The 14304-nt window shown below is 40.1% G+C and overlaps 2 protein-coding genes across 6 annotated transcripts in view; both read right to left on the bottom strand.

Moving 5' to 3' along the window:
- LOC308087919 (H-2 class II histocompatibility antigen, E-S beta chain-like) overlaps window positions 1-14304 on the bottom strand; it is a 662842-nt gene that overhangs the window by 44278 nt on the left and 604260 nt on the right. The window lies entirely within an intron of this gene.
- LOC308087930 (H-2 class II histocompatibility antigen, E-S beta chain-like) overlaps window positions 1-14304 on the bottom strand; it is a 36910-nt gene that overhangs the window by 14101 nt on the left and 8505 nt on the right. Inside the window, exons 6-11 of one of the 5 annotated variants that reach the window (XR_013933382.1) lie at window positions 13776-13992; window positions 13536-13603; window positions 12426-12539; window positions 10832-10888; window positions 10109-10376; window positions 8911-10053 (exon numbers count right to left, since the gene is read on the bottom strand). Coding sequence is in view for 3 of the 5 variants with exons in the window: in XM_080432188.1 (XP_080288314.1) it covers window positions 10851-10888; window positions 12426-12539; window positions 13536-13603; window positions 13776-13992 (437 nt within the window). In the remaining 2 variants the exon portion in view is untranslated. Of the gene's footprint in view, window positions 1-8910; window positions 10377-10831; window positions 10889-12425; window positions 12540-13535; window positions 13604-13775; window positions 13993-14304 lie in introns of those variants that run through there. The other 4 variants (XR_013933381.1, XM_080432187.1, XM_080432188.1 and 1 more) reach the window with 4 other exon arrangements.

Raw genomic sequence — 14304 nt, 5'->3', positions numbered from 1 at the left:
CATTGTTTAACAAAGTAGAACGAAGCCACAGACTTCTGTCTCCACTTCTCTCTTCCTATAGTCACACCTCGACAGCAGGGTGGGCAGGAAGCAGCCAGATAGAGACATTAGATGTCTCTGTGTCTTCTCCCCAGCCGTAAGGCTGCAAGGAGAGGGCTCCCTGGGACTCATGCTGTTTGTACTTGTTGCTGAATAAATCTAATGCCTTTCTGTGCTTCCTGATCTTATGGTATATTCACAGGGAAGAGAAGGACATTGGACCAGCCCTCATGATGGACAGTCATCTTGACAGTCGATGCCTTGCAAGAAGACCGGGAACGCATCTGAAGACCGGGAACGCATCTGTGTAACCACGGTAACCATCATTTTATACTTTGACTATTCAAAATAGCAGATCTACAAGCTCATAGCGCGGCACCGAGTGCCGCTCTATGAGCTTGTAGATCTGCTATTTTTGAAAAATCTTGAAAATGTGTGCAAATCTTTGAATACATAATTTTAAAGCCAACATTTTTAACTCAAATCAAAATTGAGCACCACTGATATTATAGTAACATACGTTTTTCAAAAAAACTTAGATTTAGAAGACATTTGAAGAATCCCCCAAAAGCAAAGATTTGAGTTAAACATGTTCACTTTAAAAAAGTTTTTTTACAAAAATAGCAGATCTACAAGCTCATATGAGCTTGTAGATCTGCTATTTTTGAATAGCCCAAGAAATGTAAATTGACACGGATGCGTTCCCGGATTGAATGGGTTAAGGTAAGCAGCACAGAGATCTTTATGAAATAGCTCTAAATCATTGGTTCTCAAAGTGGGCTATTCAAAAATAGCAGATCTACAAGCTCATAGCGCGGCACCGAGTGCCACGCTATGAGCTTTTAGATCTGCAATTTTTTTTTTAAATCGTGAACATATGTGCAAATCTTTGAATATACATTTTTTAAAGGGAACATTCAAATCTTTGCTTCTGGGGGTCCCTGGCACAACATCTTTTCAGGTGGGGGTCCGCGGCCACATACATATCAATTTGGGGGTCCTTGGTACGAAAACGTTTGAGAACCACTGGTCTAAATAACCCATTATGACGGGGAACGCATCTGTGTCATTTTCAGATGTATTTGGCTATTAAAAAAGTAGCAGATCTACATGCTCATAGCGCGGCACTCGTTTTTTTTTTAAATCATGACAATTTGTGCAAATCTTTGAATATACATATCTTTAAAGCAAACATTTGTAACTCAAATCTTTTTTAGGGATTATTCTGGGGACTCTAAAAATGTCTAAATCCTGACAGTTTTTTTGAAAAAACGTATGTTGCTATAATATCAGTGGTTCTTTCTTCATGTCAAGGACCCCCAAAATTATATGTATTTGGCCGCGGACCCCCATCTCAAAATACGTTGTTCCAGGGACCCCTCAGAAGCAAAGATTTGAGTTAAAATGTTTGCTTTAAAAGATTTGCACATATTTTCACAATTCTTCTAAAATAGCAGATCTACAAGCTCCCGCTATGAGCTTGTAGATCTGCTATTTTTGAGTAGCGGCAGTGGCTCAGGGGTAGAGTGGCCGGATGGGAACCGTGAGGTTCCCATGTTTGATCCCGGGTTCCCCCAGAGTTAGTGTCAAAGTGTCCTTGAGCAAGACACTGAACCCCTAATTGCTCCTGATGAGCAGGTTGGTGCCTTGCATGGTTTCCTCCTCCATCGGTGTATGAATGTGTGTGTGAATGGGTGTGTGAATGGGTGAATGTAATGCACAATCTATGTAAAGAGCTTTGGATAAAAGCTCTTTATAAATGCACCATTTACCATTATTTACCTTTTACCATTTAGCCAAATAAATGTAAAAATGACATGGATGCGTCCCGGTCTTAAAGGGTTAATTAAGAACAATGCAATGGTGAAAGGTTCTACAGATGATATTCTGCTGACCGGCTGATAGGAGGGGGGTCATGGGGTCGTTGCTATGACAACAGCATGGTGTCAGTGATACCGAGTGCCGCGCTATGAGCTTGATCTGTGAAAAAAAAAAATCTTTCAATATACATATTTTTTTAAGAGAACATTTGTAACTCAAATATTATTGCTTTTAGGGGATTCTACAAATGTCTTCTAAATCGTAACAGCTTTATTTCTTTCTCTCTTTTACTTATGTTGCTATATATCAGTGGTTCTTCAACTCTTTCAGGTCAAGGACCTCCCAAAATGAGAAAAAAATAAAACATCTGAAAGTATTTTGTTCCAGGGACCCCCAGAAGCAAAGATTTGAGTTAAAATGTATTAAAAGATTTGCACAAGTTTTCACAATTTTTCAAAAAATGAAAATAGCAGATCTACAAGCTAGAGCTTGTATATCTGCTATTTTTGAACAGCCCAAAGAAATGTTAAAATGACACAGATTATTTCCCGGTCTAAATGGGTTAAGGCACTTGAAGGAGAATCTCACAAGTGTGTCTCTTCCTGTGAATAAACCCTCACACCAGGAAGCATGTTCTATATTTATCCCATTAAGACCGGTAAGGGTTCATCCACACATAAGATGCAAGTTGACGCTAGTTGTCTCAAGTCCTTGTTCCGGTTCCGGCCGTTACTTTGATATCTTCCGGGGCTTTGAGCAGCTGGAGGGCAGCGCCGTTTTTCAGGAAGTGTAGTTCTTTGACTAGAGAGGAAGTGTAGTTCTTTGACTAGAGAGGAAGTGTAGTTCTTTGACTAGAGAGGAAGTGTAGTTCTTTGACTAGTGCTATTTGTACAAGTGAGGACAGAGGAATAAATAGCACTACTCAACATGAAAACATTATACATGTGCAATATTAAATATTATTATCCAGAAATATGAAAACATTAGTGCACCTTGACAAAATGAAAACAACATTACATTATTATTATGAATAGTATTAACCACATGAACCCCAGCATGGGGGGAAAATAAGGCAAAAATAGCCGATCTACAAGCTCACAACGCCTCGCAGCACGACACGTTGTGAGCTGAGAATAGAGGGTTTAAGTAGGCTACATGTGAATTCAAACAATAATTATGAATGACAGATTCATATGGTAGAAGACTGCAATTTATGACAATCAAGCACAGAGAGATGTTTAGTTTTTTGTAGCCCATGTTTGTATGTGAAACTGTAGAATTAATTAAAAAATATATATATATATATTTTGGATAGTAATTTAATGTATTATTCTGCTATTCTTTATTATGCTCATTATAATATTATATTATATCTTATCTACATATAACTGGTCCTCATAATGCTCATTATGATATTATATTATATATTATCTTCATATAACTGGTCCTCATAATGCTCATTATAATGTATTTTGGATAGTAATTTAATGTATTAATCTTCTATTCTTTATTGTGCTCACATAAGCTATTCAGATGGGATAAACTAAACAGTGCAAAGTATTCAGGCACAAATAACATAGAACACCACAAATAAATAAGGATGTTTACATTTATTGAAATAGAGTGCAGGTGCGGTGTGGTGCGGTGCGGGAACGTCTCTCTTGCATTTCCCCTGTAAGAAAACTACAAGAGACAAACCCGCCCAGTAGAGAGAACACAGGACGTATCTGTCCTATTGGTTGGTGCATATCACTTCCACGTCCATGGCCAAATACATATCTAAAAATGTTTTCTAAATCCTAACAGTGTGTTGCTATATCAGTGGTGTAACAGTAAGTAAGTAACAGTCTGGTAATCAAAATTGATTTTATATACAAAAGTAAATGTACTCATTATGCAGAATGTCCCATTTCACAAGCTTTCAAAATATACATTGTATAAAAATCTTTTGAAAATAGCAGATCTACAAGCTCACAATGCGTCGCACCATGACACGTGAGCTTGTAGATCGGCTATTTTCAAATAGCCTACGTATATGGCTGAAGAGGTTAATGTATGTTTATGTTAATAGTGATTTTTGTGGAGTAAAAGTACAAGTATTGAAAACCGTAAATACTCCAGTAAAGTAAAAATCACACCCAGTGTGAACTGGGCGGTGTGGTCATCACAGTGATCATCACAGTGATGGAAGCTCCAGGGCCTAGGGGTGACAGTGGCTCAGGGGGTAGAGTGGCCGCTAGAGCGGCCGGATAGGAACCTCAAGGTTCCGAGTTCGGTCCCGGGCTCCCCAAGAGTTAGTGTCAAAGTGTCCTTGAGCAACACACTGAACCCCTAATTGCTCCAGATGAGCAGGTTGGTGCCTTGCATGGTTTCCTCCTCCATCGGTGTGTGAATGTGTGTGTGTGAATGGGTGAATGTAATGCAGGGGCGTCAATCTGCCTTGAGGCTGGGGGGCGTGCGCGAAAAAAATTGGTTAGATGGCGGATTCATTTTTTATTATTCTAAATGACTTGGGGATGAGTAGGAGTAGCCCTGATCACCTCAAGGCAAAACACATGCAGGCCGAGGCACAGCCAACTGCCAAGTAGGAGTATATACATTTTATGTTACCCACCACTGGCTGTTTCAAATAACGATTCCTCAGAGACGCAGCTACTGCTATTGCCCCCATAGTAGCCCAAATCACAAACCTATCCATCAGCCAGTGTCACGTCCCACAGGATTTCAAGTTGGCAAGAGTAATCCCGCTGCATAAAAAAGGAAGCAAATTAGAACCTGGCAACCATAGGCCTGTTTCCATCCTTTGTTCCATCTCAAAGGTTGTAGAGCGATTAATTCAAGAACAAATCAACAGCTACCTCAGCGAGCATAAACTGTTGTTTGAATTCCAATCGGGCTTCAGAACCTCCCATTCCACTGACACATGCCTACTGTATCTGACCGACTACATCAAACGTGAGGTAGACGCGGGCAAATACTGCGGCATGGTCATGTTGGACCTCCAAAAAGCGTTCGACACTGTAAACCATTCAATTTTACTTGATAAGCTGAGGGCGATTGGTTTTGACTGCACATCACTAAACTGGATGAGATCTTACCTGGAGGGAAGAGAACAAGTGGTTGACATCAACGGAACCATGTCCTCATCCCTCCCGGTGAGCTGTGGGGTTCCTCAGGGCAGCATTCTAGGGCCGTTACTGTTTCTTCTATACATTAACGACATGAATGCTGCCTGTAACTGCAAATTGTTCCTGTTCGCTGATGACTCGGCACTCCTGATCTCGGGAGAGGACAAGTTGCAAGTTGAGGAGGCGCTCAGCTCCGAACTCTCAAAAATCCGTACTTGGCTTACCGATAACAAACTGTCACTACACCTTAGGAAACTGAATCGATTCTCTTTGGGACCAAATATTCCCTCAGACAGATGGATGTAAATGATTTCAAGGTCAAAGTCGATGACACAATTATCTCTAGCAAAGAAGAGATTACCTATTTGGGTTGTATTCTTGACAAATACCTGACAGGTGAAAGCATGGCTACAAAGGTGGTCAAAAGAGTAAACCAGAGAACCAAATTTATGGGCAGAGTTTCCTCTTTTGTCAACCCTCAGGCCCTCAGGACCCTCTCTGGGGCCCTGATTCAACCACTTTTTGACTATGCTTGCACCTCCTGGTACTCCAACACCTCAGTGTCACTGAAGACTAAGCTTCAAACCTCCCAAAACAAACTGATTCGGCTACTCCTCGGATTGGGGCCCATGACCCATCTTTCTCCCACCCATTTTGCCAGCCTAGGCTGGCTCAGGGTGGAAGACAGGGTTAAACAACTAAAAATGGGACTGGCCTTCAAAATTGTAAATGCAAATTTGCCCAATATGCCCCCTATTCCCGCATATCTGAGTAAATACCTCCAAAAGGTTAGCGACACCCACAGTCACAATACCAGAGGGAGCGTTAACAACAATTTGGTACCACCCACCCATAAAACAAACATGGGCAAATTCTCCTTCTACAGCACTGCCACCCAGGATTGGAATAGTCTAACTCCATCCCTCAAAAAATGCAGTTTACTGGGCTCATTTAAAAGAGCCTTAAAAAAATCACCTTTCAGGAGGCCAAAAGAGGAGGTAGTACCATTTTCCCATTAGACAGCAGACCCCCCCCCCCCCCCCCCTGTTCTTGTACATATTTTTTCCCCCTTTTTTTTAATTATTTTTTTGTTGTACATAGTGTTATTTTTTTTTGCTGTTTTTTTTGTAATGATATTTGAACTGTGGTGCCACTATATATGTCTATGAATTGAATACCAAATCCCTCATTGGAAACAAGTCTGCAAGGACTTTTATGAACAGACCTGTTAGACAAAGTATTTTAAATGTAACTGTGCTGTTTTACATTTTTTGCCTAATAAAATATTCAACCAATATTCAATCAATCAATCAATCAAAAAAGCAGAGGAATTGAGCATCAACCATCTACGATTATCAATAGCTACTGTAAAGTATAACGAATAGAAGGTTTGGCACAGAGACGTGTGAGTTTTGTTCAGAACATGCAGTTTGCTTTATATTAACTTAGTAAACTTACTCATCACTGATGCAACCGCACTTGGAGTTGGTTTGTTTCAGAGGATAGACAGACACTAATAACAAATATAATGCACCTGAGAAACTTTGGTCAACTTCATTATGTACTTGCATAATATGGTCTTTTGGACGCAAAACAATACCTACTCTACTTGGATCTGATGGATAGGGTTCTGTGCAGACTGCAGTCCATTTGGAAACACTTGGTTGGACCCTACCTGATCGTAGTGTCACTCCTGTCAGTCCATTCTCCTAACATTATCAGAATGGCAGCTGCTAAATCCTGTGATCTCTGATGACCGTAACATTCTCCATATCCTCCTCTTCAATACCTTTGGTTTTGGTCAAACTACCCCCCAACTTGGAAGCACCAGGAGGTTGTTTGTTTATAATTATACACTACGAATCCTTGGATTTGATGATAAACTCCCGTGGTCGTTAGTTTGAGTCGGCGGGGGTCTATCACTCTCTGTTTCTTTTTCCTCGGTAGCTTTCACTGTTTTAAAATACTTGCTTAAATCTGCACACTTTGCAGCTAGCACAGATAGCTCTTGTATCCTCTCGTGTCTCGTTATGTTGTTGAGCTCTTTCCCCAAATTCGACTTGTAAACAAACCGGTGAAAAACCACATGTTGGATGTTGTGTGGCCGGGATAGATACAATACAACGCATCGTCCCAAAACACACTCGCCCCGGGTATATCCGGCGGCCTCGGCCGGCGAAAAAAATAGGGGCGAGTGTGTTTTGGGGCGAGTGTTTTCACCGTGCAGTGAGGAGGAATGCGGCGCTGTGGACCAAACCATTTTGGGATTTACACGGGGGGGAGGATAAATTAGTGTTTATTAGTGCATGTCATGATTTCAAAAGCGGGTTCGGATTCTAATAACTTAAATTAAAAAAGTATTATTTAATTATCCTAAATTACTTGGGGGGGGGGTCCAATCTGACTTGGGGGGGTCCAATCTGAAGCTAGGGGGGGACTAAACCCCCCCCGCCCCCCCCGGGATTGACGCGCATGATGTAATGCATAATCTATGTAAAGCGCTTTGGATAAAAGCTCTATATAAATGCACTTGAACGTATGGAAAGCGTTCACAGGCCTCCCATCTGTTACTGTATCTTAAGTGTTATTTGGGGGCCCACTTGCAATCTCCTCACGGCCCACCAGTGTTAGAGATCACTGTTTCCCAAACAGTGGGTCGGGAGTCGGGACCCATGTGTGTGTTACGGACCAATTTTTATGGGTTGCAAGTATTTATCCCCCTTTTTTTCATCTCATATAAAATAGATTATTTCAAAATATAAAAAAGAATTAAGAGCCACAACTTTTCATCAATTAAAAACAATTCCCACATTTAAAAAAAGACAAATCTAATAATTTCCATGAAATAAAAAATTAAGGAATGGAAATAGTGTTCATCGTGCAACGCGTCACGATGAACGCTTCGTGCCGCGTTGGTGAGCTTGTAGATCTGCTATTTTCACTAGTTTGGGTCCTGGGCAAACTTGAGCTAAAAGTTTGGGAACCAGTGTGTGTTAGATCATTCACGCTCATTTCAAACTCTTCTTATACAGTATATCAGTTGAAGTGTGTTCTTTGTGCTCCAGAGGTCAACAGCTCTTTGGTTTAAAGATTTACGTATGAACACTATGGAGCTTCTGCTTCAAAGAGAAATGACCCTCAAACTCTTCCATGTGGTTGTGTGATGGAGGGTGAGGAGGTCAAACCATCAATAGTTAAAGCAATGTTTGAGGAATTCATCAGTGGGTGGATTTTCCAAAGTCATACTGTAGCTGTTTTCAACTTGGTGTCCCTATTTATGGCATGTTACTATAGGCTAAAATGTCCCAAAAACGTTTCACAAATTATCGGAAAAGAAACATGACTTCACAATTTAAAACAAAAATACCAAAAATAGCTATACAGTACATGCTCACAATAGTGTCACATCACAACAGCCAAACTGAGGGACTTTACATAAAAAAGCTAGCCATGGTTCACATGACGCTTGTCTGTCACGAGCGTCATGGCGGAATCTCTGGTTTTGGCACTTTCTCCATTTACAACCCGTATCAGTATCAGTGTTAAATAGCTCTATATTGTGATAGTAATCATTGTTATAGAGTATTTATTCAGTAACAGTGTTAAATAGCTCTATATTGTGATAGTAATCATTGTTATAGAGTGTTTGTTCATTAACAGTGTTAAATAGCTCTATATTGTGATAGTAATCATTACTATAGAGTGTTTGTTCAGTAACAGTGTTAAATAGCTCTATATTGTGAATGGGCACTCTCTCTTGATTGGCTGAAATTGGCAACCCGCCTGCAGTGAAATGTAAGAGAACATGAGGCACAATTATGTTTTCTCATTCCTTTATTGATATTGTGACATTCCATTCAAACCAAGCAAATTAAAGCCAAAATCTAACATCTGAACTTCAAACCATTCATGATCAGGGGCTGCAGATGCCAGGGGGGAAGGAACGGATAGAAACACAACAGTGGAGCTGAAAAACGGAAAGATAAATAATCACCTCAGACCACCCTAGAGGGTTTAGGTCCACCCATCACCTCAGACCACCCTAGAGCAGTGTCTATCAACCTTTTTTGTGCCAAGGCACACCTGGCATAGCCAAAAAATCCCAGGGCACACCTAGATATACGGTATATATAATTATATATATATATACGGTATATCTATATACACACACTAGGGGTGTGCCGATTTTCACATTTCACGAAACGATACGATACGATATTGGGCACACAACTTCGATACGATTTCGATACGATACGCACTTTTTTATCATGAAAATATATGGGGGAGAAAAAAAGCAAATGCAAACAAATATTTCTGTTTTTGCATTATTCAGACATGCAAACTTGTAGCTTTTCAGCTTCCACTAGCCGTTTTGAATCCAAATAGGGCAATAGTGTGACACCTGACCCGAAAAAAAACAGCATGTTGTCACCCTTTTCACCTCGGGGCTGTTTGCATGCCTGATTATTATTATTGTTAAAAAAAAAAAAAAAAACCTTTTTTCAAAATCTTTTTTTTTCAAACCTCCTTCAAACGGCGCGGCACACCTCAGCAGTAGCCCCGGCCCAAAATTGGGACGTTTGCCAGGGTTGATATACACTGCCCTAGAGGACCAGGTCCACCCATCACCTCAGACCACCCTAGAGGACCATGTCCACCCATCACCTCAGACCACCCTCGAGGACCAGGTCCACCCATCACTGGGAAATAGTGATACAAACACATTAATTATCACACATTATAAATGATTACATAATAATAAATGACTTATGGTCAATTATAAAATAATAAAACCTTTTTCACAAACATGGTTGACTGACTTCCATTCAGATGGATATTAATATTATATGTTATGAAGAACTCTGATTGTGTGTGTGATCATTTATTTCATGTTTCAATATAGTTTAGAACTGAAATATTATGTTTGTGTTTTCTGACGACAGAAACTATACAAAGTAATTTGATGAACCGCCGACACTAATTGGGACTCCCTCTTCCTTTGGTGTGGCGCCCAGGTGGCGCCTAAACCCTGACCTTTTACCTCACATAAACTATGTCTATAAACCTAACTTTAACCCTAAACACTGACCTTTAACCTCACATAAACTATGTCTATAAACCTAACTTTAACCCTAACCTTAACCTCACCTCAAAACCACGTCGACCTGGGCGAAACACCTGGAAAAGACAGTAATTATCGTTAGCCTTAGCTAGCCAATTAGCATTTTTAATTGTTTAAAGGACACATTAGTGAAAAAGGTTGATGATGTCATCATTGTGCTGCTGTTATGAGTATTTAAAAGCTGAATGGACACACATGTATTTCCTCCTCTCTCCACCAGGGATCATCGCTGACTCTCTGCTTCTCTGAAAACACACCCAGGTGTTCTGTGAAAAGAAAAGAAACCAATAAGAATCAGAATGTATTAACTGTGTGAACATGTTAACACTTTAGAATAACCTTCCCTTATAATAGTAAATTAATCATTCCCAAATTATTAGTTAATGTGTTATTCATGACTTGTTAAATGTGTGTTAATGGTTAATGATTTAATGATTTAAAACTATGCTATAAATGGTTGATAGATCATGATCATAGATCATAGAACATAGATCATGTTATTAGTAAGGTTAAGGTTAAGGTTAAGGTTAAGGTTAGGTTTATAGACATAGTTTATGTGAGGTTAAAGGTCAGGGTTTAGGCGCCACACCAAAGGAAGAAGGAGTCCCAATTAGTGTGGGCGGTTCATCAAACTGATGAAAACACACACAAGCCCTTTTATACACTTTTATACATATAAAAAAAAGAAAAAAAGTTCAGTAAAAAGAAAGAGGAAGTGAACCTGGGTGTGTGGGAGGAGTCTAAAGATCGTCATTGGTTGTCGGCACCAGAATACGACCTGATAGAAGAAGAAGAGAGACAGTTAATACACACAAACAAATGAATTATATGTACTGTATTGTGTGTATTCCTCCATAAAATGCATAAATGTACACACAATAACACAATAACACAATAGCATTCAGTCATCAGAACTAATGTGAACATTTGACTCTTATTTAGGACTAAATGTAACACTGATGTATTAAAGCTAAATGTAACAACATAGAACACACTTTGACCTCTAACTAGGTCGTCTAAACTGGTCTAAACCGGTTAAGGTTCAAAACCAATATAAACCAGTTTAGGTTGTGGCTTTACATGTTTGTTTGTTTGTTTGTTTGTTTGTTTGTGTGTTTGCATTTCTGTGAGGGTTCCACATGTCATGTGATCCTTTATTGATCTGACCTCATTTCATCCACTGGTAGTAGATTCATTAATGAAACATGTTAATTAAACATGCTAATCGCCTCATTTCTTCCACTGGTAGTGTATTTATTAATTAAAGGAGAGATCCGGACATTTTAAGTGTTATCTTTGATGTGTCGTTAGACACTCACCGACGTAGAAAGTGGCGTTGAGTTTTTCCAGCGATTCCCCTGTCGTCATTTTTTCGACCCCCTCCGTTGGCATAATGGGAGCCCGTGTATGAGTGAAATTCGTCTATTATAACCGATGCAAAGTTATTTTTTTCTCTACTACTGCTCATTGTAGAGTCTCATGATACTCAAACATGCACTGAAAGTCCCTGACAAGCTAACGCTAATGCCGAACGAGCTAACGCTGGTTGCTTGTTTCTCTCCCAGAACCTGGCAACTCGGTGTTGCCAGGGAGAGAAACAAGCAACCAGCGTTAGCTCGTTCGGCATTCAGCGACTTTCAGTGCATGTTTGAGTATCATGAGACTCTACAATGAGCAGTAGTAGAGAAAAAAATAACTTTGCATCGGTTATAATAGACGAATTTCACTCATACACGGGCTCCCATTATGCCAACGGAGGGGGTCGAAAAAATGACGACAGGGGAATCGCTGGAAAAACTCAACGCCACTTTCTACGTCGGTGAGTGACTAACGACACATCAAAGATAACACTTAAAATGTCCGGATCTCTCCTTTAACAAGACCAGGAGACCTGGTTCTGCCAGACCCAGAATAAGTACTTATTAGCTCTGATCTTACTTTATAAGATCAGAGCACTACGTCACGGCTAAGCCGGACTTCACATGACGTGTCAGCCTGTGTCTATGCCCATGTATGGACGAAAGGGGGACAGACTTGCCCATGTATGGACGAAACAGGTACAAAGCCTCATGGTACAAAGCCTCCATACATGGAGGAAACAGGTACAAAACATACACTACGTCACGGCTAAGCCGGACTTCACATGACGTGTCAGCCTGTGTATACCCATGTATGGACGAAAGGGGGACAGACTTTTTTGGCTGGGGCCGGAGGACAAATGACCCCTGCCCATGTATGGACGAAACAGATACAAAGCCTCATGTAAGCCCGACCCCTTGGGTCTGGCAAACATGTTAATTAAACATGTTAATCACCTCGTTTCTTCCACTGGAAGTAGATGAATCCAGACAGGAACAAGACCAGACCCAGAACCAGACCTGATGCTCCCATGGCCACCTTGTTCTTCACTGACTCTGGCATGGAGTCATCTGAAAATACAAATATCATATCATATCATATCATATCATATCATATCATATATCATACTATCATATTATTACAGTAGATTAAACACCTTGTTCTTCACAGACTCTGACATGGAGTCATCTGACAATAAGCTACAACAACCAAACACAATAAACAATAAACAGACAACACAGTCATTGTGAGTCTGTTAAGTAATAATGAGTCCAACCCTATTGGTCCAGTCCTTGAGGAGTTTGTCACCTGATGTGACATGTCCTTCTTAGAGCTAAATACATCAAAAACAAAGGATATGATGATAGATTTTAGAAGACATGAATCAACCTTTTACTATGATGATTATAAACCAGGCTGTGGAATGTGCAGAAAGTATCTTGGGACAGAGTCATAGACTCAGAACTGTGAGGCAGTTTGTAAAAAAGAACATCAGCGCTTGTTCTTTCTTAGAAAACGGTCTTGTTTTCACATTGATGAGACCATGATGACTCTTTGATCTGCTTTTATCAAATCAATCTGGTCTTTTATCTGTTTTTATCAAATCAATCTGGTCTTTAATCTGCTTTTATCAAATCAATAAGCTCATAGCGCGACACCGAGTGCTGCGCTATGAGCTTGTAGATCTGCTATCTTTGAAAAATCTTGAACATTTGTGCAAATGTTTGAATATAATTTATATTTTTTATTTTTTAAACAACATTTTTAACTCAAACATTTTCTTCTGGAACAACATTATTTTGATGGGGATCAGCGGCCAAAAACATCAATTTAGGGGTCCTTGACAAGAAACAGTTTGAGCACCACTGATATATTTTTTCAGAAAAATCAAGACATATGTTGAGAGACATTTGACAGTTACAATGTTTGCTTTAAAAATATATACATTCAAAGATTTGCACAAATGTTTAAGATTTTTCAAAAATAGCAGATCTACAAGCCCATAGGCTATGAGCTTTTATATCTGCTATTTTGACAGTAGATGACACTAGATTACAGTAACTGACCCCAGTCCATCTTGATAGGCGCGGTCAGGCTGGGATGTTCCACCATGCATGTGATCTTCTCTCCTGATCTGTAATACACACACACACACACACACACACACACACACACACACACACACACACACACACACACACACACACACACACACACACACACACACACACACACACACTGGTAGTACCAGTAGAGGTGTCTATTAGGTGTGTATTTCTATGTACAGGTGTCTGTTAGGTGTGTACCTGGGTGTGTACTCCAGGTAGGAGTGGTACTGGTAGTACCAGTCTCCATCAGACAGCTCATCAGTAGAGGAGAGACCAGAGGTCAACGGTTCTTGACCTATCCACCAGGTCACCAGGATCACTTTAGGATAGAAGTCGTAGCTGCTGCACCTCAGCATGTGAGTGTGTTCACTACGACGAGGGGGAGTCTCTGACTTCAGTCTCACTTTGGGCTCCACTGGATAAATAAGTATTATTATTATTATTATTATTATTATTATTATTATTATTATTATATTTATTATTATATACCAGTCATAGGAACAAGTCATTATAATTAACACTTGTATATCCTCCAAATGCGATCCAAATGACAGATATGGGGGTATGGCACCCCCATATCTTCAAGACTCTTCTGCCTTCTCTAAAACACCCTAGACAATGCTCCACACGTCCTAGACTCTTCTCCCTTCTGGCTCCCAAACGGTGGAACAAACTCCCCATTGCAGTTAGAGCTGCAGACTTACTCCCAATCTACCACCATAATCTG

Source organism: Gymnoscopelus braueri, assembly GCF_963280865.1.
Source record: "Gymnoscopelus braueri genome assembly, chromosome: 7".
Lineage (NCBI taxonomy): Eukaryota > Metazoa > Chordata > Actinopteri > Myctophiformes > Myctophidae > Gymnoscopelus > Gymnoscopelus braueri.
The sequence above is the reverse complement of the archived record's forward strand: the minus strand, read 5'-3'. Positions and strand labels throughout refer to the sequence as shown.